Below are 18,586 nucleotides of genomic sequence, written 5' to 3' on the forward strand. Positions count from 1 at the left end.
GCACAACATTCAAGAGCATCAAACCACAGCCACTGAAATCAATAAATCCAACTCGTGCAACATCAATTGATGACACTGGCAAATGGACCTAAATTACATGGAAATTGCTCACGCGAGGTCGCAGTTGAGCCCAATCCTGGATCCGCTGGAGCCCCTGGACACGCGTAGGTTGCAGGAAGCAGGCTTCTGCAGAGGTTCCCAACAATGCACTGGCGTTTTAAAGGAACCGCCTCATTGGTTAATTGTCTTGGACTGCGTGCAACCCTTGCGGGATATATTTTACTGACGAGACAATGGCGGGGCTGTCACAAGCTAAAACGGCAGTCTCTCGATACCTACATACGTACGCAAAGGGATAAGTATTGTCGTCTCCATTTACTGATCCGAAGGATGGCTCAATCAACAATAGGCCTGACTAGAAAACAAGAGAAAGCCTACCAATACATCTGCTGGCGTCTACCGTCCACTGCGTAGCCGCATGTGCGTGGGTCGATGCATCTTATTGGGCGGATGGGGCCGGCTTAGTGGAGGGTCTAGCGGGTGAGTTTGTTGCAATTGAGTGGGAGCAATGTAAAAAGGTAAATTGGGGGCTTTGTTGAGCTGGACGAAGAAGACGCGAGGTGGTCATGTCGCCTGTGGTTGTTGCTGTAGTTAGGGTTTGGGGAGACTTGCAGATGGACGGACTGACTGCTGACTGACAAGGCCTCTAGACGACCTCGTCTCTTCCAAGTTCTCACTCAAGTGACTTCGGCTTGCTGCTTTCAATCAGACAGCTGCTCAGCCCCCAGCGTCTCTCCACCCTCCGCAACTGCCCGTCAAGCCCGAGCTCTTACCCACCGCCTAGCGGTCGCGATCTCCTCCGGTATCTAACTGGCTGCCCATTTCTTGAACCGTGGGAGCCCGCCTTGTGGAGAAGCGTCCCTGTGGAAATACTACCTGGCAGTTGCAGCTCCAGAATCTTGGGCAGTGAGCTCTCTGCGATCGCCATACAACGATGCACATCCAACCGCCTCCTCCGCCTCTGGCCCACCCACACTGCAATATGTCTCCTCTGTCTGTTCACTGTCAGTGTCACTAACTAGTTACCGGCGACTCTTGTACTGTTATTAGGCTCAACAAAGACGGTAGCAGACTATGCGCCTCTGCAACCGCCCCATCAATGTGCATCCATGCAGCACGTTGTCCAGCATGTGGCCCAGCCATTGGTCCACGCCATGCCAAACCCGCCTCCCTTCCCAACACCGCCGTCATGTTGCAGGGGACAGACTCCGGAGGCGGGGTGTCTTTTACCTGCTCTAGGCGGCGTTACACGGCAGCAGACAGCCAAACTTGCCCCTCGTGTCCGACTAACACGCACACTTCATGTAGTTACCAAGTCACAGCATCGCGTCGCTGCGGGTCTGTCTGCCATCCTCTCCAGGAATCAGAGGGGCCTGGTCCCCGCGGTGTAGCATCATAGCCGGTTTGCTCCCAGAGGAAGCATGTGTCCCCTTGTCTAGAGTGGAAAGTCGAGGCACGCACAAGACAGACCCTGTTCCGTATATATACGCCACCGTCGACGAGGGGCAGCTTTCTGGCCCGCCTTGATTTCTCACCTTTCTCGCTTTCCGTACTCAACGCATTCTTCTGCTGACAGTTCTGAGCACTTCAACAAGCTCCGAGCTGTATACCCCTTCCACATAGTATTCTCTCACAAGACAATGAGAGAATACCATGGCTTTTCATGTACGCTGCTTTCAGTCCATTGTCTTCCCCCCTCCTAACCTCACGTGCTAACTACTTATTTCTGCATCAATAGGGTGGTAACATTTTGCCGTTTGGCACTGACTTTGACTTGCAGCCTATGCACTATGCTGGCATAGCTGTTGCTCTCCTCGGCGGAGCTTGCCTCTTCTCCCTCGGCAGGTCTACCGTCGACGACAAGGACGCGTCCTCTCCCGGATTCCTCAAGTCCTTCTTTCTCTTCTTTTATTCCTCCTTTCTCAAGCCTCACCAGGGTGGATCTAAGGCTTCCCAGCAAGATGCCCTCGAGAGCTTTTACAAGAGACAGGCCGGAGCCTACGACACCACTCGCGGCATCCTTCTCCGCGGTCGCGAGGACATGCTCGCTCTGGTTGTCGCCCAGCTCAAGGCCAAGTTTCAATCTCCCAAAGACGCTGAAAAGGGTAAAACCGAAAAGAGAATTTGGGTTGATGTATGTCTTCCTGGGCCCTCTCATACCCGGCCTATGAACAATCACTAATATTCGTCTCACAGATTGGCGGCGGCACTGGCTGGAACATCGAAGCCATGGGCGAGCACGTCAATGTCCCCGAATTCTTCTCTAGCGTCTACTTGGTCGATTTCTCTCCCTCCCTCTGTGAAGTCGCCCGCAAGCGTTTTGAGCGTCTGGGTTGGAAGAACGTCACCGTTGTTTGCCAGGATGCGCGCAAGTTCCGCCTGGAAGACTACGAAGACGGCATGCCCGCCGCGCAGAACCTGCTTCGCTCCCCTGCGCTGAGCTACTTCAAGCAGCAGCGCCCTGAGCACGGCGGTGCCGATCTGGTTACCCTGTCTTACAGCTTGTCCATGATTGTGAGTTTTGACACTGTATTCTGAGTCGACAATGACTAATTCATGTAAAATAGCCGGACTACTACTCTGTTGTCGACTCCATCGGCTCTCTCCTCTCCCCCTCTGGTGTTTTCGGTGTCGTTGATTTCTACGTTCAGAACCAGTCCGACTTTTCTTTCCGTAACTACACCGCTGGATACATCGATCGCCATGTCAATGCTCTTTCGCGCATGTTCTGGCGTGCCTGGTTCGACTTTGACCGTGTTGCACTCGAGTCGGGACGTCGTGACTACCTAGAGTACAAGTACGGAACCATTCTCAACCTCAACGCCCGCAACCGCAGCCTCGGCTACATTCCTTACTACGTTTGGGTTGGTTGCCAAAAGAAGCCCTTCTCCAAGACTGCCCTGCCTCACGAGATTCTCGAGCGAATTGACGCATATGCCACCGAGTCGCCGTATCTATACCCCGTTAACCAGAGTGATGCGTTGACCCGCGCCATTGAGAGATCCGCTCCCGAAATCCGCTCCAAGGCCTTCCTCACTGCCATTCAGAATCTCTCTGCCAACCTGCCTCTGCCTGCCTTCTTCTACCAGAACCACCACTGGCGCATCTACTACGATGACCAGCTCCAGAAGCACAAGCAGTTCAACGACGAATACATCTATGCCTTCACCTGGGAGGATGCCCGTGTCGATGAGCGCATTCTGAAGCTTGGTCCTGACGACAAGGTTCTTGCTATTACTTCTGCTGGTGACAATATTCTGGCCTACCTAGCCCAAAGCCCTGCTCGTGTTCACGCTGTCGATCTCAACCCCACCCAGAATCATCTTCTCGAGCTCAAAGCCGCCGCTTACACTGCGCTCCCCTACGAGGACTTCTGGAAGATTTTTGGCGAGGGCAAGCACTCTGAATTCCGCACAATACTCATCACCAAACTTTCTCCCCACCTCTCCAGCCGCGCTTTCCAGTACTGGCTCAAGAATGTGCACGTGTTCCAAAGTACCTATGGCCTTTACGACACCGGAGGTTCTCGCCACGCAATCCGTGCCATGCGCTGGGTTTGTCGCCTTTTTGGTATCCGGGGAGCGGTCAACCAGGTTCTCGCTACCAAGACTCTGAACGAGCAGCGTGAGATCTGGAGAAACAAAATCCGCCCTGCTCTTCTATCTAAGCTTGTGTCCAACCTCGTCGTTGCCCAGGAAAGCTTCCTGTGGACTGCGCTGGGTGTTCCCAAGAACCAGCTCGCCATGATTGAGAATGATCATGCCAAGTCTGACCTGGTCAAGGGCCCCAAACCCAAGGCCAAGAACACCCGCTCTCATGCCATCTGGCACTACATGGTCAACACCCTTGATCCGGTTGGTGAAGAGACTCACATTGGCGCCGATAATCCTTACTACTACGTCTGTCTTGCCGGTCAATTCTCTCCCAAGTGCCATCTCCGTTACCTCGACCAAGAAGTCCACGCAAAACTTTCCCGCCCTGGCGCTCTTGATGGCCTTCGTATCCACACCGATGAGCTTGAGGAGGTCATTGCTCGCATCATGCCCGGTACTCTCACCGTTGCAGTTGTCATGGACAGCATGGATTGGTTTGACCCTGGCTCTGAGGCTGCCAACAAGCAGGTCACGAAGCTTAACCGCGCTCTCGCTATTGGCGGTCGCGTCATGCTGCGTTCTTCCGCCCTGGAGCCCTGGTACCTGAAAGTCTTTGAAGCCCACGGCTTCGTCCCCAAGTGCCACGGTGGCCGCCGTGATGGTGCTTGCATTGACCGCGTCAACATGTATGCTAGTTGCTGGATTTGCACCAAGGTAGACCATCTCCGCCCTCCCACTCCTGAGTTGGAACGCGTCGGCAGCCACGAGATTACCAGCCTCGAGATCTAATGTAGTCCAACACTACACCAAGATAATCTCAACCCGGATATCGTTCAACACGATATCGTATCGGGTTCGATGTGGTCAAACAGTAACGGAAGAAGTGTATGCATGAATTGCAGCGAACTGAAAATATACCAAATTGTCAAGACGGATAATGGACATCTGTCATGGAATAGCAAATAGCAAAATAGGAAACTAGCAAAATGACAAAAAAGCCTAAAAATGAGCCTTGAGATATATAACGAACAAATGATATACTGAAGACTTTTGAAATTTCGCAACGTGCGGATAACACGGCTGCGCTGGATGGTCTTGTGGCTGGTGAATTTTGTTCGCAAGTGCACCATTGCGAATTGGAGGTTCTCTTAAAAAAATAGCTGTATCCACGGAACTAGGGCCGTTATATATTTAGTTACGGACCAAAATACATGTGTCGTCTGCGTAGTAGACCATTCTATACAATGTGACTCGAGTCACATAAAAACCCTCTCGACAAAGAAAACGAAACAAGACCCAGTAGTTTGCCTCTTATTTTAAACTTAACTCCTTCCGCTATTGGGTAGTTCTGTATCGAATTCCGAAGGCCATCTACTCGGACTTGGAGCTGGCCTTCCATACACGCTTAATAGCCTCCGTGACACCGACGTCGTTGGTCTCAAACTCGTACAAGGAAACGCCAACAGCGACAGTGGCGATGTTCAGAGCCCACATGAAGGACTTGTGCAGGCTACCCCAGGTGCGCTTGGGGATGTAGTCGATGATGACGGACTGGAAGCCAATGTGGGAGTGTAGGAGGAGGGCCGAGCACAGGATGGCGTCGAGTGTGGGGTTGAGAGAGCCGGAGGCGAAGGGAGCGATGGAAAGAGGGACGAGAGAGGCGGCGAGGAGGCGCTCAAAAGCCCAGTGATAGGAGCCGTGGGCGGCATTGGCGTGAGGAACAGGCGCAGGGTCATTGACTAGAGAGCGTTGCGTTAGTGTATAGTCGAGAGCGTCTAAGTCGACCACTCAAGAGCGCAATTGAGCGTGATTTCCGCCTGGTCGAGCATTTCGTACCTGTTCCATGGATGACCTCTGTAATGACAAAGCTATTAGTATTCTCTCCCCAAAATGTATGACGCTGGTCCGGGTCGGGAGTGACTGCTTACGGGGACCGGGAGGGAGGATAGCAAGACGCTTGGTGGTGGTGTGCAGAGGAGCGGCGCGGAGGACGGTATTGCGCATGGCAGGCTGAGAAAAGACGCTGCGGCTGATAGCCGCCTGTCGCAAAATGGAGGGACGCATGATAGAAGCCATTGTGACGAGAAGATTGAAATGCCGCGATGACCTCAGCCCGAGTCTTGCCGAGAGAGGGACGATGGATGGTGAAGGTGCGGCGACCAATACAGACTCGCTCGCGGAATATTCGGAGTTGACAATCGGTCGGGTAGGTTGTCTCAATGGATGCGCGTTCCGGACAAGAGGCGGGTTGTCTCGTGGGTGGGCAAAGTCGAGGTGGTTTGGAAGATGCGGTTCATGGTGTGCTGGGATGTATGTACCTATTGCCGAGGATCTCTTTAGGAGCACTGTGATTGGATGGTTAGCTCCCGAGAGTCGGCGGCGGAAGAATATTTCTCCGATACTGCGCTTGAATGGCTCCAACATGTGAAGCTTTTGAGAACTGCGCTAAGACCGCTCCACTGGCAAGACATTTTTCTGGTCCGAATTGCTCATATCGAATTACCTTTTCCATGCGCCGCGGGATTGCTGTCCACGACCGTTGACTTACTCGACAACTGCGTATATAGAGACAAAGGCGCAGAACCGTGTCGACCACAACGCTCGTTTTTGCCACCGCCGGCACCATGGCTGCCCGGTTATCGGCCGCGGCACTGGCCCCTTTAAGACCAATCTCGAGTTCGGTCTGCGCGGCCCGCCAACTCAGCCAGTCTCTCCTACAAAGTCAGCAAACTCGAGGCGTTGCGCAGACATATTTGAAAAAGGTTGCGGAAGGAGAAGAGCGCTGGAAGGCCAGGGCGGAACGGATTCAGAATGGAGAGCAACGGCACGTCTGGGACATTTTGGACGAGCGAGGATACATCAAGGATGTCGCAGGGTACACATTCTTCTCCCGCAAGAGGTTTTGTATCTCGTTGAGTAACAAGGCGGCTGACAAAATACATTGAACAGAAACACGGACAGGATCAAGGAAGTTATGCGAATCAAGCGAATCGGTGCATACGTCGGAATTGACCCCACGGCCGACTCTCTGCATGTAGGCCACATGCTGCCACTCATGCCTCTTTTCTGGCTCTGGTTTCATGGATATCCTGCCGTGACGCTTATTGGTGGCTCGACAGCAAGAATTGGCGACCCTACCGGCCGTCTACAAAGTCGCGAGCATATCACCAACTCGGACATATCCAAGAACATCACCAAAATCCATTACCAATTATCCAAGCTGTGGCACAATGTCGTCCAGATGCGAATCAAGTACGGCTACGAAGACGACTGGGCGGCTAAGAGGAGCCTGCTTAACAACAATATGTGGCTGCAAGGCCTAACACTGTACGACTTTATAAAGAGACTTGCGAGGGACACTAGAATCGGTCCCATGCTGAGTCGAGATACAGCTAAGCGCAAGCTGACAGATGGTGACGGCATGTCCCTGGGCGAATTTATGTACCCTTTGCTGCAAGGATGGGACTTTTGGCACATGTACAACAAAATTGGCGTGCAAATGCAGATTGGTGGCTCTGACCAGTACGGCAACATTGTGTCGGGAATCGAGTCGCTCAAGACGATCCGAGAAACAGAGGAAGCGCCGTATGCGCGGATGGAGTCGGGGTGGCAGCACGACCCCATTGGCTTCACTGTACCACTACTCACAGACTCTGCCGGCGTCAAGTTTGGAAAGAGTGCAGGCAACGCTATCTGGCTGGACGAGTTCAAGACGTCTGCCTTCGAACTATACGGATACTTTATGCGTCGAACTGACGACGAGGTAGAGAAATTGCTGAAGCTTTTCACCTTCTTGCCCATGCCCAAGATCCAGTCCATCATGGAGGAGCACAATGCAGACCCCGCGAAGCGCATCGCGCAGCACAACCTTGCTTTTGAATTCGTGTCCTTGATTCATGGATCGCAAAAGGCCCTGGAAGAGGCCCAGCAGCATTCATTCCGCTTCGGCGGCGAGTTGCCCTCTATTGTCAAGGAACCGGCAGCAAGCTCTGGCATCATCAACGCCAACACGGCACCGCGAAGCGACATCAAGCTACCCCGCTCTGTCATGAAGCTGTCGCCCGCTAAGCTGCTATTTGCGACCGGCTTAGCCCCCAGCGCCGCCGAAGGCCAGCGTCTGGTCAAGATGCAAGGTGCCTATGTCGCCGCCCAACCCGGCCAGAAGCGCGGGCTCGTACCTGGCAATCTGAACTGGACGCCGATGAAGATGTGGTACCCCGAGGAGACATCCAAGTTCCTTCTGGACGACCGCATGCTCATTCTGCGCAAGGGCAAGCACAACGTGCGCATCGTAGAGCTCGTCGACGACGAGGAGTGGAAGGCCAGCGGGGAGTTCTACCCGGGCGAGCCGTACACAGGCGAGGTGCGCCGCAGGAAGCAGGAAATCATCGCGCAGGCGGCCGAGGACGGCAAGACGTTGACCATGACGCAGGTCAACAAGATGCTGAAGAAAAAGGGGCGCCAGGAGGGTCTCAGGGTGGCCAACAATCCGGACATTGAGCTGCCTACCAAGACCGAGGTGCGCGAGCGCGTCAGGCTGACGCACATGCATAAAAAGGAGGAGAGACGCACGCGTGGTGATGAGCACGAATGGTGAAGCAATGGAGAGTAAGGGTCAGTCTCCAGTGTGGTTGAGACCCACGTGTAAAACATTAACCCCATATTGTAAGACTATGTAATGTACATTAATTGGCATATCAAACGGCGAATATAAATCAGGACATTATTTAGCTTTTAATCAACATCTTCTTGGTCGTGGAAGTATGCGTATTAATACGCGTGGAGTTGCACATTTGACCAATATCATCTGTAGAAAACGGCCAAATCGCCCTTGGGGACGGGAAGCTGCTTCAGCTTGTCAATGATTTCGTCATTGGTCAGATTGCGCTCCGTTATAATCTGGTCAAAGTGGTGACAACCGTCTGTGTACTTCTGTAGCGGATCGGCGGTGTCGTCGTCGACGGGTCGGGTCTGCCCGGTGGCGAGTGCAGCAATGTACTGTTTGGAAACGACATACTTGTGGACACGGTAGAGGCAGCCTTTGATGACGCCAAACTGGACAAAGCGGCGAATGTCAACGTAATTGATGACATCAAAGCCGGAGTCCTGGTGTGCCATGAGCCACTCCTTGACACTCTTGCCGGGGCCAAAGGACATCATGAGCTTGATGAGCATAAAGTTGCTGACGCGAGCGGCGCCATGGGAGACGTAGCCGGCGCATTCGTCGACCATGCCGTCGACGTTCTCAACAAAGTCGTGGATTCCAGGACGGGGCGAGTAACAGGATCCGAAGAAGAAGATGTCAAGGAGCAGAATGGTGTCGTAGTAGAGGAGGTGGCGGAGGGCCGTCTTGGCGAGCTCGAGAGAGACGGAAGCCTCGTGGGCGATGCGGCGGACATCGGAGACGCCGTCAATTTTTTCGATGACGCGCTGCAGGGTCAGGTCCCAGGTCGGGTCAACAATGTCGGCGAACTTGGTCTTGGCGACGGGGACGTGCCAGCCCTTGACGGGGGGTGGCGTGACATGATGGGGAAAGAGCTTCATGTTGATGGTGTTGGCTTCATCTGCGCGGGTTGTGAGAAAGAGACGACGTATGAATGGGAGACGGGGTGGGGGGCAGAGAAGATCATACCAACAGGAATCATGCACTCGCCATAATTGTTGAGATCCTCCTTGATGATCTCGAGCAGACTTTCAATGGGACGGCGGGCGGTGGACGCATGGTCGCTGTCACTCAGGCTGCCTGTCGCTGGTGCTGCTGCAGCGGCGGCGGCGGCGGCAGCAGCAGCGACGGGCTGAGAATTCTGGCTCAGGCTGAGATACTCGTTTTGCTTCTCCATCTCGGAAAAGGTGGTAGCGAGGCAGCGGACGACGCGCTCGTAGGCGGCGTGGTCGACGTCGGCCTCGACGAGGAGGCCAAAGTTGAACATGAACTCATTGCGCAGATACTTAGTGTGCGCAATGACGACTGGGTGGCAGAGGATGGTGTACTTGCCGTCGGGCGAGTTGATGGTGACGTAGCGGTTGCAAAAGGCCTGACGGGGGATGATGTACTCTTGGAGGACGTCAAAGTCGATGAGTGGCGGGCGAGTCGAGTTTTCGGCGGGGGTGATGCATCCTGGGGGTGACTGGGCTACGATCTTGGGGCCTAGGGGCGGCGGATGTTTAGAGGATGGTACGGGGAGGCTGGTGTGTGTGAGGGAGGGATTCACGGCGTACCCTCTTGTGGAAAGAACCTTGCGTAGAAGATGCCTTGGATCATGATGCTGGCTGCATGATTGTGGGAGCGGAACTCTGACTATTCACGACAGGGAGAGCTCGATAGGATCAGGGGGCTAGTTTGGAGGTTCCTCGAAGACGTATTTAGGGGTAGGGGAATTGATGAAGGGACGAGAATAGATATGGTGAGCTTTTGTCGTGATGAGTCTGGCTTGGTGTTGAGGTTGAACTGAAGACTGGAGTGGATGGAGTGGAGTAAGTACCTACGGACCTAGATGGGGACAGATTACAGTGCTGTGGGGGTTGCGCGACTACTAAGTTACAAGGCCAGGTCACAATCACGTTTTCGTCTGTTTGACAATAATGAACTAGGGCCTGATTCTTACTTTGGACGAGGTAAAGATAAGCTCAAGTGAAACAGTTTGCGATGCATCTGTTTCCGAGATGGGGCGGCTGGGGTGCCGAGCAGCAGCCTCGGCGGCCGGAGTGATGGAGTTATCAATAGTGAAAGGGTAGGGATTTGGATATTTGATGACGAGAATGATGACTGTCTTGGGTTGCGTTCCTGGCGTGTGCCTACCTAGGTAGGTAGGTAGGTACCTGAGTACCTAGGTAGGTAGGCTGATAGATTGACAGTTGAGAGGTAAATGATGGGCCTGAGAAGACTGTAGATGTGGATGGAAGGGGTTGGCGTCATGATGAGACGTGCGTGTGGAGGGCTACCTACAGGGGCTCAGAGCTCGCTACAGCGGGCTGAGAGCCTGTGAGGCTTGCATGATTGCCCCGGATTATCACCTGTACCTTGCTTGACCTTGTGCCTGCGGCGATGCCCGCCTCACCGTGTTTTCGGTTGTCTAAAAATAAAAAAAAGGTTTAGCTTTTCGTACCCATGCGTTTGCATTGAAAGTTGGTTATGTAGGTACCATGTATCCGTAATTCGTACCTAGAATGTGATGAAAGAAAGAGCCTCAGCATCCGAGCAACCCGCTAACGGAGTTGCAGCGGTCTTGAGCGTCTTGAGCGCCAGAAAACTCACTAACGTGAACAACGGCCCACTGCCATCCCGCTCTTTACTAACCTCTTGTATCGTCGTCATTCTCACCTCTGATCGCCACCGGCACCAGTACCTGGGTACTAGGTAGCTACCTATGTATGCACCTCCGCTTCTCGGGCACTTTATCTTGGTATTTTTCCCCTGACACGAACATCACTTCTCCGAGCTCCCTCTCGCACTGTGCCTCTGCATATTTGTCCGTCTCTGTCTGGCCGCCGAGGCCACAAGCTCCTCCCCCAGAAGTTCGTTCAACCCGACCTTCTTCCTTGCTCTGCCCCGCCCACCGCTCGCTCGTTGGCCACTCCGGTCCCTCTCACCTTCCACCCACCCTTCCACCCGCTTCACCCCGCCTCGTCGTGCGCCAGCCAACAAACTCGCCCAAACAACCTTCTCTCTCCCCCCTCAACCGCCTTCGTCGTCGCACCGCGTCATGGCCAGCAACGCAGAAGCGGGCAGCGATGCCCAAATTACCTTCAAGGTCAAGACCGCTGCCGACACCACCCACGTCCTCACAATGGCCGAGAGCGCCACTGTCATTGACCTCAAGACCAAGCTCGCTGGCGACGACTTTGAAAAGATCCCTGTTGAACGCCAACGGCTCATCTACTCTGGTCGTGTCATGAAGAATGACGACGCCCTCGCCGTATACAAGATCAAGCCCAACAACATCATCCATATGGTCAAGAGTGCCGCCAGCAACCAGTCCCAGCCTGCCTCGTCGACTAGTGTTCCCACGCCTCAGGCTCTGCCCACAAACATGGCCTCCGGAACCGCCAACAACCCCCTCGCTAGCCTAACTAGTGCCCGGTATGCTGGCCACCAGCTGAATCTTCCCGGTATGGACGCGTTTGGTCCAGACGGTGGCGTAAGTTGATCTTGTAGTGCACCAGCCCAAGCACAGCACACGTCCCTTATTGCCTCGTCCAGCTAACACCTTGAAACAGATGGGCCCTCCCATGGATGAGGAACGAATGGCACGGCTGATGTCCGACCCCAACGTTCAGCAGAGCATGAATGAAGCCCTCAGCAACCCCGACTTTGTCAACATGCTCATCGACTCGAACCCTATGCTCCGCAACATGCCCAACGCTCGCGACCTCATCACTTCGCCATTCATGAGAGAGATGATGAGCAACCCAGCAATGCTCAGCAACGCCATGCGCATGCAGCGCAGTATGCGGGGAGGCGATTCGGGCTTCCCTGCGCCGGGCGCAACCGACACCACGCCCGAAAACCCGGCCGATGCCAGCAGCAACGGCGCGCAGGCACAAGGACAAGCGGCGCAGAATGCCTTTATGAACCCCTTCTCAGGGCCCCTCGGCGCCGGCGCCATACCCGGTATGGGCTTTGCTGACATGATGCAAGCCATGGGTGCCGCTGGTTTTGGAGCCGGTACTGGTGCCGGAGCACCAACCGCCAGGCCAGGTGAAGCTGGCGCTGGGGCTGGAGCTACAACGACAGGCACTGGTGCGGGTGCGCGTGCTAACGCGCAAAACCCCTTTGCTGCCTTTTTCCCTGGAGCTGGAACCGCAGCTGGAGCCGGAGCCGGAGCCGGAGCCGGAGCTGGAGCTGACGCTACCAACCCCTTTGGCATGAACCCAGAGCAACTACGTCAAATGTCACAACTGATGCAGTCTATGGGCGGCGCCGGTGCTGGAGCACCGGCAGCACCCCCTGACAACCGGCCGCCCGAGGAGCGGTACGAGGAGCAGCTTCGACAGCTCAACGACATGGGCTTCTTTGATTTTGATCGCAATGTGGCTGCGCTACGAAGAAGTGGAGGCAGCGTGCAGGGTGCTATAGAATATCTGCTCTCCGGCTGAGCTTGACAGAATGCAAACCTGAATCGGTGCGTGTGAATGGCAGCATTGCTTTTTGTTCTTATACATATACCAGAAGACGGAATACCAGACATGGACACAGCAGGATGATGAACGATGAAACCTACGTCAGAGATGGAAAAGCTCGTGTATTATTCTCTACCTAGGCACAAAACAGCATGTATACCACTTGATTAGCTTGTTATGGTGCTAGCCGTTGATGTTGGAGAGAGCAATAACTATGAAAAGTGTCGATGACCAACTTGCCGCTGTGAGCGCGTGAAACTGTCGGCTGCTCTACAAAGGCGAGGCCGGAGCGAAGTAGCAGCTCTCTACTCGACGCTGTGAATGAGTCTTGTGCTGACACTGAGATGGGTGCAAGCTGCATATTTCTCCTATTTTGATGTAATAGCAGAACAGTCTTATCAGAGCCAAGACCCTAGTTGATGTTGTCCATATTTCCCCAGACCCCAAGTCCGTCTGGACCTCGGCACCTACTCCGCGGAAACGTCCCCCGCTAGGCCGCACCAAGGCCGGGGGATGATGGCGCCAGCGATATAAACTCCGCCGGGAGCTTCTTCCTCTTGTCCTTCCCCGTGCAACCTTGGTCATTTCTTTCCCATTCTATTCATTTTAGACTTATTCTTGCGCCAAGTTCTGCATCCAGAATTTCTCAGTGTAGACTTGTTGGCTTCTATCTAGAGTCGCCGCCACAGAAAGCTATTCCTCACGTCATCGACAGACGGACCGGACATTATGAAGGGCATCCAGATTACGGAATACGTGAAGGTGTGTTTCCAACATGGAATGGACCCGCCGCAAAGACTACATTCAATGGAAGAGGGCGTGCTGTGTCAACTATTTTTTCCTTTCTTTTCTTTTGCTAACGGAACTCTGGTATTGACTGTGTGAAGGGGCCCGAGGCGCTCAAGGTCGTTGACCTGCCTGACCTCGCCCAGGAAGACGCCGAGTACACGATCAAGGTCCACGCTGCCGCCGCCAACTTTTTCGACATTCTGCAGATCCAGGGCAAATACCAACACCAACCTCGTGCGTCCCCCCCTCTCCCGCCCCCCTTCTTCCTCAGTTGGCCACGCTTTGCCCTAACTTGCATACCCCGTCAGCTTTCCCCTGGACCGCCGGCGTCGAGTTCGCCGGCGTCGTCGTCGCCGTGCCCAAGACGCCCGAGACCAAGCCGCTGTACCCCGTCGGCACGCGCGTGTTTGGCGCCTCGCAGGGCGCCTACGCCGAGTACGTGCACGCCGCTGAGCAGACCATCCTGCCCGTCCCCGAGGGCTGGTCCTTTGCCGACGCCGCGGGGCTCTTTGTCACGGCGCCCACGAGCTACAGCGCGCTTGTCCAGCGCGCCGGCATCAAGAAGGGCGACTGGGTGCTCGTCCACGCCGCCGCCGGCGGTGTCGGCTCCGCTGCCGTACAGAGTCGGTGCTTGTCCCGCCTTGAATCAAAGAAGCAAGAGAGAAAACGGCGCCCCCCCTCGTGTGCTAACATCTGGACTTTTGCAGTCGCGAAAGCGTTTGGCGCCACCGTCATCGCCACCGCCTCCACGCCGCGCAAGCTGGAAATCGCCAAGAAATTCGGCGCGGACCACGTCATCTCGTACAACGACCCCAGCTGGCCCGCGCAGGTCAAGGAGCTGACACCCGACGAAAAGGGCGTCGACATTGTCTACGACCCCGTCGGGCTCGTCGACAAGTCGACCAAGTGCACCGCGTGGAACGGCCGCATCCTCATCATCGGCTTCGCCGGCGGCCAGATTGAAAAGGTCGCCATGAACAAGGTCCTGCTCAAGAATATCTCCCTCGTCGGCCTCGCCTGGGGCGCCCACTCGCTGCACCAGCCCGAACTGGTGCCCGTCGTCTGGCGCGGCGTCCTCGACCTCGTCCGCCAGGGCAAGCTCACGGGCACCCAGTACACCGACGAGGCCTTTGTCGGCCTCGACCGCGTCAAGGACGGCCTCAAGGCCCTCGGCGGGCGCGACACCTGGGGCAAGGTCATCATCAAGATTGCCCCCGAGACAGATAGCAAGTTGTAGCGATGCATCAAGTCGACCCTAGGTATTTGGAAAACGGAGAGGACCAAGACGAGCAAGACCGAAGGAATGTGTTTTGTATATTATCAGGCGCTTTATATTGGTTCTAGTTTGTCCATCTAGTCCTGTGTCCATTGCGTTTATAAGTGAGGCGTCACAGCTGTCACCAGATGCGCGCCCTCCGTCTTACTGGCCCAGACCGGCAATGGTCTGGAACTTGGTGATAATGTCCCGGTCCACGTTCGCGCCCCAATGCTCCTGGAAGACGGCTTCGCCACCCACGCGGCTCACAAGATCTTGCAGTCTTTCTCGAACAAAGGCCGAAGCTTGGATGGTGTGGACAGGATCACTGGCCACCATCTGCCTTTCCGTGCTAGCCTTTGGGCTATCGTACTCTGTTGGTTCCCCCAAGTCTCCCAGGTCTCCAATTAACATGTCGGGGCCGTTTGGGATGCCGTCCTGCAGGTCTGCCAATACCATCGCCCACATATCGAAATAATGTTGCAGGCTACCAAGAGCCAGCTCTTGCATGGGGGAGGGAAGCTCTAGGAGGCGCGTGAGTCCTAGTAGATAAAGCTTCTGACGCGAAAGATTGTCCATGTCATGCATATATGCGAACCACTCGTTAGACAACCAACTCCACACTTCATCCAGAGCCCCGAAAGACGCCAACAGCTGCACAAAGAGTGACGGCTCAGCCACCGCTAGGCGCGCAAGAATGGCCAAGTAATCTCCCTGGGTCACCGTGTTCAACTTGCTGACTCTCCTATTCGGCCCAGTCGTCTGGTGAGCTTCCCAAGCATCGCGAAGATTTCCCATGATGACGTGCATAAATCCAATGTTGACCATGTCTCGAATGATGACAGAGATGCCGTCGGATCCTCCGAGGTCAGCAGCGGCACGAATCATATTTTCGATGCACACAGTAGCAGCACGAACTTGTCCTCTGCTCTTTGAGCTGAGAGAGTTGGATAACGCAGTCAATGTCGCTGTGCGCATGTCACCTTCAAGCATAGCAGAAGGAGCCAGTAGAATATACGACTCCACGGTTGACATGGCTACGGAAGCCGTGTCCTGCTGATATTCCAGAAGAGGAAGAGCTGCATCGGCAAGGTTGAGGACATCTTTGGTCAGAGGAGGCTTACTTTGTTCCAGAATTGCATTCCAAAGCTCTAGAGATTCGTCAATAAGGTGGACGTGTAAATCGGAGCCTTCCCTCGCTGCTTCTCCGAGGAGAGGCATCATGAAGCCATGATAGCGTTGCGACTTGTTGCCCATGCTCATGACTAAGGCAGCGAATATGGCAATGATATGTTGCTTGATCATGTACTCTTCCGTCCCCGAGTTCTCCCACACCTTGGGAAGTGCAGTCATCAACTGGTCGCCGAACTGTGTTACCTGATCCTCCATCCGCATTACCAAAATTCGAATAGATTCTAGAATAGCAAGTTTCGTCTCATCGACCTCGACATGCTGTACAAGATGAACAAGCTGGCTTAAAACATCTGCAGTATGCGGTAGAAAGGCCTCGACGTTGAATTCCAGCTCATCAGCGATCCAGCGGAGCTGTCGAGCGGCAGTGATTCGCACAACGATGTCGTTGGTCTCATCTTCGGGATTTAAGAAGTGGCGGAAAATTTGATACACAATCGGTCTGCTCTGGTCAGAGAGCTTGATAGGTGCCCATTGACTGATCAAAATGGCAATTCGACGCCTGAGAACGCGATATAAACCACCCGATTGCTGTGCGTCACCTATCAAAGTTGAGGATAAGACGGATTCAAAGTCAAAAGAGTTGACGACATGGGCGGCGGCTAGACCCATAGCAGTATAGACAGCCTCTTTAGTGGCGAGATCTGCTTGCGGATTTTGAGCGCTTTGGAAATATTGTAATAACGGGGGGATAATGAGCTGCTTGCGGTTTGTGAGAAGGTCCAGGAAGAGCCTTTCAGCACAGGGGCGCACCTCCCATTCGTAGGCATTTCCTTCGCTCTGTTCCTGCTGCTCCCAATCTTCAGGATCCTCATCCCAGGCTTCAAGGTCAGATTTGCGAAACACAAACAGGTGGCTGATTATGGAGTTGACAATCTGAACAACGAGGTCATCCTTGAGCAATTCAGTCTTAATGATATTGCGTGCACGGTCTTGCTCGTCTTTGACCTCCGGGGTGTGGTATTTGAATGTCTGCAAGGGCTGAAAGGCAGCCCGAACGCATGCGCGCAACAACAAAAGTCCCTTCAGGGCAAGTCTTTCCGACAGCGGCCCTTCCGACTTTGCCTTGACATCATTGAAACTCTGGCGAATGCCACCAGATGTATTAAATACCTCGGCAAATTTGGCAATCAAGTCCCAGTATGCGCGAACTAGGGGTAGTGAATTGGGTAAAAATGCGAAGCTGGCGGCGTGTTGTTCAGCCATATCGATATGCAGTTTAGTAAACTGCAGAAGGTGCTTGCCAACCATTTCGTTTGAGGCATTGTTGTCGTTGACAAAGGTAAGAAGCTGGCCAAACTGGTTCTGAGAGAACATCCAGAACTGCTCAACAGTTGAATCGGTATGCGGGCGGTCGTAGCCAACGACGACGAGGCGACGGAGAGTTCGAAGTGCGGACAGACTGTTCTGCATAGCAAGATTTGCCTCTTCTTCGTTGCCTTGTCCGGAAGAGAGATACGGAACCCAGATATTGGACTTTTCGGCGTAGATTTCAGACAGTACATAGACAATTTCGGGGGTGACGGACTGAAGAGCGGTCTGAGATTTTCGTAGGCGCGCGGTGCCAAGCTCCTTTACGACTCGGAGAAGAATTTCCAAGGAGCCATGAAGATGACGCTGGTTGCCATTTTTAGAAGAGCGCAGAAGAGAGATGATACTAGCAAGAGCATCGGGCCAGTCAGTCGGATAGTCAATTCGAACAATTTTGGCAATGACAAGAGCGTTGTGCAAGGCCAGCTTGCGATCAGGCTCGTCGACCGTGCCTTGGAATAAACGAGAGCGGATCGAAGCCTTTTCCTTGGCATCAATGCCCTTTTTCGTAAGGGCATACACGCGCCATAGTCGATCAATACCATTCTTCAACTGAATGACGGCGAGAAAGCGGGCATCGACAGGGAGAGATCGATCGAGGAAGGCAGTCTGCAAGCTTATCAGCGGCCTGACACTTTGAATTTTGCGATATATGTGTAGGATCTCGTAGAAATACCTGAAGTGCCTCGTAGTAGCCTTGTTGCCCCCTTTCGCCCCAAGACAGAAGCTGTTGCCCAGCGGCTTGCCGTTGTGCATAACCTGTCGAGGATGCTCCGAGGAGTGCGCGACAGAGAGTTTCGAAGCTCAGCGGATTGGCCTCGCCAGCGACTTCAATAGAGAAGCTCATGGCGACAGCCCACACCTGGAGGATTTACAGAACTCGCTAAGGCCACTGCAAATGCAGTTGAGGCGTCGGGACGATGCTGGTGAACATGAGGAAGTTTGTCTGGTGGGGGTGTATTTAGTTGGGTGGGTGCCTGTGTATGTGTTTACCCCGCCTTGTTCCAACCTGGGGCTTTAACAGAGCCGGGTGCGAGCATAAAAATTAAATTTAGTCACCAGATTTGATGAATTCCGAAAACAGTTATTTAGTTATCTTATAACGATATTCACCACAATTTTCATATGTTTGAAGCTTCTTTTTGAACGTTGGCCAAGCTCACTGGACCCCTGCGGTCTGTCTTGACCGACCAAAGTGGGTCGGCCCCCGGGCTAAACTTTGCTACAGGCTTTCCAAATCTCCAATCGCGCCGCTGAAGTTTGGAAG

The 18,586-nt window shown here is 54.0% G+C and overlaps 7 protein-coding genes across 7 annotated transcripts; 4 read left to right on the top strand and 3 right to left on the bottom strand.

Moving 5' to 3' along the window:
• Positions 1-1,713: 1,713 nt before the first annotated feature.
• Positions 1,714-4,442, top strand: CCM_00098 (Methyltransferase type 11; the record flags this gene model as incomplete). Its single annotated transcript, XM_006665258.1, has 4 exons — positions 1,714-1,725; positions 1,799-2,194; positions 2,257-2,574; positions 2,628-4,442. 4 exons carry the CDS (start codon positions 1,714-1,716, stop codon positions 4,440-4,442), a joined length of 2,541 nt encoding a protein of 846 aa, XP_006665321.1.
• A 582-nt stretch (positions 4,443-5,024) lies between these two features.
• On the bottom strand, positions 5,025-5,729 carry CCM_00099 (succinate dehydrogenase cytochrome b small subunit; the record flags this gene model as incomplete). The annotated part of the gene is made up of 3 exons (XM_006665259.1): positions 5,025-5,428; positions 5,490-5,507; positions 5,582-5,729. 3 exons carry the CDS (start codon positions 5,727-5,729, stop codon positions 5,025-5,027), a joined length of 570 nt encoding a protein of 189 aa, XP_006665322.1.
• Positions 5,730-6,277: 548 nt separating this feature from the next.
• On the top strand, positions 6,278-8,250 carry CCM_00100 (tyrosyl-tRNA synthetase; the record flags this gene model as incomplete). Its single annotated transcript, XM_006665260.1, has 2 exons — positions 6,278-6,528; positions 6,603-8,250. 2 exons carry the CDS (start codon positions 6,278-6,280, stop codon positions 8,248-8,250), a joined length of 1,899 nt encoding a protein of 632 aa, XP_006665323.1.
• A 206-nt stretch (positions 8,251-8,456) lies between these two features.
• CCM_00101 (Nitrogen permease regulator 2) lies at positions 8,457-10,968 on the bottom strand (the record flags this gene model as incomplete). The annotated part of the gene is made up of 5 exons (XM_006665261.1): positions 8,457-9,217; positions 9,286-9,771; positions 9,873-9,951; positions 10,259-10,480; positions 10,909-10,968. The coding sequence occupies 5 exons, from the start codon at positions 10,966-10,968 to the stop codon at positions 8,457-8,459; spliced, it is 1,608 nt and encodes a 535-aa protein (XP_006665324.1).
• Positions 10,969-11,356: 388 nt separating this feature from the next.
• On the top strand, positions 11,357-12,749 carry CCM_00102 (ubiquitin-like protein DskB, putative; the record flags this gene model as incomplete). The annotated part of the gene is made up of 2 exons (XM_006665262.1): positions 11,357-11,791; positions 11,871-12,749. 2 exons carry the CDS (start codon positions 11,357-11,359, stop codon positions 12,747-12,749), a joined length of 1,314 nt encoding a protein of 437 aa, XP_006665325.1.
• A 753-nt stretch (positions 12,750-13,502) lies between these two features.
• Positions 13,503-14,799, top strand: CCM_00103 (Alcohol dehydrogenase superfamily, zinc-containing; the record flags this gene model as incomplete). The annotated part of the gene is made up of 3 exons (XM_006665263.1): positions 13,503-13,535; positions 13,661-13,796; positions 13,871-14,799. 3 exons carry the CDS (start codon positions 13,503-13,505, stop codon positions 14,797-14,799), a joined length of 1,098 nt encoding a protein of 365 aa, XP_006665326.1.
• A 183-nt stretch (positions 14,800-14,982) lies between these two features.
• On the bottom strand, positions 14,983-18,166 carry CCM_00104 (importin 11, putative; the record flags this gene model as incomplete). Its single annotated transcript, XM_006665264.1, has 2 exons — positions 14,983-17,928; positions 17,996-18,166. The coding sequence occupies 2 exons, from the start codon at positions 18,164-18,166 to the stop codon at positions 14,983-14,985; spliced, it is 3,117 nt and encodes a 1,038-aa protein (XP_006665327.1).
• Positions 18,167-18,586: the final 420 nt, after the last annotated feature.

Source organism: Cordyceps militaris (assembly GCF_000225605.1).
Source record: "Cordyceps militaris CM01 unplaced genomic scaffold CCM_S00001, whole genome shotgun sequence".
In the NCBI taxonomy this organism is placed as follows: Eukaryota; Fungi; Ascomycota; class Sordariomycetes; order Hypocreales; family Cordycipitaceae; genus Cordyceps; species Cordyceps militaris.